This window comes from Protobothrops mucrosquamatus, unplaced genomic scaffold (assembly GCF_001527695.2).
Source record: "Protobothrops mucrosquamatus isolate PMUCROS unplaced genomic scaffold, P.Mucros_1.0 scaffold21469, whole genome shotgun sequence".
NCBI lineage: Eukaryota > Metazoa > Chordata > Lepidosauria > Squamata > Viperidae > Protobothrops > Protobothrops mucrosquamatus.
Window position 1 is genome coordinate 206 of NW_015407225.1, and position 2,165 is coordinate 2,370.

Consider the following 2,165-nt stretch of genomic DNA (forward strand, 5'->3'; position numbering starts at 1 on the left):
TATTGTTTTTTGTGTATATCAATCACCTAGTGCAATGACTAGATAATCTCAGCTCATTAGCAATACCTGGTAGTAAAACAATCACTAGCCAACCAGTATTAAAGCCCATTGATTTCAGTGGATTTAGGCACTGTGGGATCAAGAAGCACTTAAGTCTGTAATCCTTTAAGTAAGTTCCTAGGAGTAAATTCCACTGAATACAGTAGAGTTTCTTTCCAAAGAAATATGCACAGGATTATTCCCTGGCCTTATCATGTCTAGCAAAGATTAAACATGTCATATTTATGCCATTCTTAATTATAACTATTGAATGAAGCCATTGTAAAAAAAAAGCACTTATTCCTTTCAATTGCTTTACCAGAAGGTTCACAAAGGTATTACTCTCCAGAGATAGAAACCAATGAAGTTGAACAACATCAGCTACATGTTCAGAATACATTACAAAATCAAGTGCAACCACAAGCATCTCCCCGTGACGACAGTGAAAGAAATGAAGTCATAAGCAAACAACAGATGTGTAAGAAAATTTCATTTGTAACATGATTTTTGTTGTTGTTAATTAATTCACCAAACTGTCCTAAAACACTGCAGTAACATCGCCTGCTTTCCCCTTCAGCTCAAATTGTTTCCTGTGAACTACGGTTAAGGGACCAGTGCAAAGGAACAACATGTAATAGGTAAGGTATCTTTTCATTTTCATCCTTATCCATTAATTATGGCATATTATGGTGTATTCCAGTGGTGGCGAACCTATGGCACGGGTGCCAGAGGCGGCACTCAGAGCCCTTTCTGTGGGCACGCACGCCGTCGCCCCAGTCCTAGGCCTTCAGCTGGGTTTTATAAAACCTTTTCGCTTTAGGCCTCCGCCGCCATGTGCAAAAAAAAAAAGTTCAATCAATCAATCAATTTTAACTTCTCGCGGGGGAAAAAAAGATCTTGCAAAGTTGGAACTGATGATTGAACTTTTTAGTCCGACCAAGTCTGCCATTACCACCACAGCCACGCCCACCCAATGGGCCATGCCTAGCCAATGGGCCACACCCACCCAATGGGCCACACCCACCCGGCACCCGATGATGCATAAATGGGTTTTGGGTTGCAGTTTGGGCACTCGATCTCTAAAAGGTTCGCCATCACTGGTGTATTCTATCAAAAAAAAAAAACCCAAATTTATTTGCTACTTTTCTCAACTTGTTTTTTTTTAATTCTTTAGGTATGAATGTCCTTCTGGATGTTTGGACAGCAGTGCCAAAGTTGTGGGAAGTGTCTATTATGACATGGTACAGATATTGTAATTCATAGCATTTTGCTTTATAATTTATTAAGAAATTTAACTAATGTGTTATCCTTGACAAAGTGTTTGCTCAGTAAAATGGCATCAAGTTGTTAATTTTGGCAGGAATTTGAGGTTTCTCTTATATTTATTAGCTTTTACTCAATGTATTGGAAACAGGGGCAGCAAACATATAAAATAATCCATGCATAGAATCATACTGGTATACTGATTTTTACATAATTTGTTAACTCACTTTTCTCAGTATGGAACTAATGGTGAACTTTCCATAGTTCCAAATTTAATAAAACACAAAATATTATTTCTATTAAAAGTATGTATATAAAAAATAATGATTTGGTTGAACTTAATTTCTGTTTCTGGGTTTTTCTTTTCTTCCTAGCAATCAAGTATCTGCAGAGCGGCAATACATTATGGTATCCTAGATAATGATGGTGGCTGGGTTGATGTTACCAGGCTAGGAAGAAGAAATTACTTCATAAAGTCCTATAGAAATGGAGTCCAGTCAGTTGGGTAAATAAAAATGAAATATCCCTGCACAAATTAGTTCTCACATTTTCAATATAATATTGGGCGGGCCTCCTCAGGGTGCCGTCGGCCAAGCAGTGTCGGCTGGCGACCCCCAGGGGGAGGGCCTTCTCTGTGGGTGCCCCCACCCTCTGGAACGAACTACCCCCGAGATCCGGACGATTCCGGATCTCCTATCTTTTCGCCGCGCCCTCAAGACATGGCTTTTTCAGCAAGCGGGTCTGGCCTAGGGAGAATTTTAAATAGGGACAATTTTAATCAGAATTTTAATTAACACAGCGTTAAATATTTGTTTTTAATTGGCTTTTATTGGGGACAATGTTTGTGTTGTTTTAATATGCTG

General features: G+C 39.0%; 1 protein-coding gene across 1 annotated transcript; it reads left to right on the forward strand.

The window, feature by feature from the left end:
* Positions 1-361: 361 nt before the first annotated feature.
* LOC107301976 (cysteine-rich secretory protein LCCL domain-containing 1-like) lies at positions 362-1,811 on the forward strand (the record flags this gene model as incomplete). The annotated part of the gene is made up of 4 exons (XM_015831119.1): positions 362-517; positions 617-677; positions 1,214-1,280; positions 1,677-1,811. Coding segments are annotated over 4 exons (419 nt in total), but the record flags the coding sequence as incomplete, so codon positions are not given.
* Between the last annotated feature and the right edge of the window lie 354 nt (positions 1,812-2,165).